The sequence below is a fragment of the Formica exsecta genome, unplaced genomic scaffold, assembly GCF_003651465.1.
Source record: "Formica exsecta isolate Colony F162 unplaced genomic scaffold, ASM365146v1 scaffold4449, whole genome shotgun sequence".
Lineage (NCBI taxonomy): Eukaryota > Metazoa > Arthropoda > Insecta > Hymenoptera > Formicidae > Formica > Formica exsecta.
In genome coordinates, this window is record NW_021851686.1 from 1 (window position 1) to 867 (window position 867).

The 867-nt window shown below is 25.4% G+C and overlaps 1 protein-coding gene across 1 annotated transcript in view; it reads right to left on the reverse strand.

Annotated features, from left to right (window-relative positions):
* Positions 1-7: 7 nt before the first annotated feature.
* Positions 8-867, reverse strand: part of LOC115240755 — a 17606-nt gene continuing 16746 nt past the window's right edge. Inside the window, exon 4 of the mRNA XM_029816113.1 lies at positions 8-142. Coding sequence (XP_029671973.1) covers positions 17-142 — 126 coding nt within the window. The 3' untranslated portion in view covers positions 8-16. The remainder of the gene's footprint in view (positions 143-867) is intronic.

Here is an 867-nt window from a genome sequence, read left to right on the forward strand (position 1 = left end):
TTACTAAATATATATTTCATTCACCTTGATCGATGCAAGTGGAAGCGATCTCTTTTGCTTGACTTAAGTTGGTCTCATCGGAAATGATGTTATCGTATTCTGCAAAAAGCTCTTCTTTTTTTATTACGCCTTGTTCGTCAATCTGAAGGGTTGATAAAATAGTATTATTTATTTATTATTATTAACAAATTTAAGGGATTTATAAGTTTACAAAAATTGTTCAAATGGCACATGATTTAATCAAAATACACAATTGAAGCGTATTTTGATTTGAGAAAGATCCATTTTTATAATTAATGTAAAAACTATTTTTGTGTGATATATTTATAAGTTACGATTGAAAAATGTTAAAAATTTCATAAGAACTAGATGAGATATGCGGTGATGTTGTTTTTTCTATGTCACGTTATGAAGTGAAAGATTGCATCCGCTTATAAAAAATTTCTTGCTGGGATTGTCAATCGTTTATCTACTTTTTGACAAACACATTTTTATCGCATTTTTAACAACTTTGATTGTCGAACAATCTTAATAACAGAGCAATTGCTTATTTACAAACATCATTATACACAAATAATGATTCAAAATACGAATTTTTTAAAAATTTGTAATTATATAGTAAACATATGATTGTTGCTATTGCCAACCGTTTTGCAAGTAGGACTAATCTTTTTTCTCTTTAAACAATTAAATTAGTTGTATATTGCAATTAATTTTAGGACCATCTTTCTTTTTTGATTATAAATAATAACATGTTATTAGTTAATTGCTAATGGCATTTAAAATTAAAATAATTGCTAACTATGCCTGCTACACAAAATTTTAAGACAAATTAAAATCAAATTTGATTAAAATTCAAATTTAACT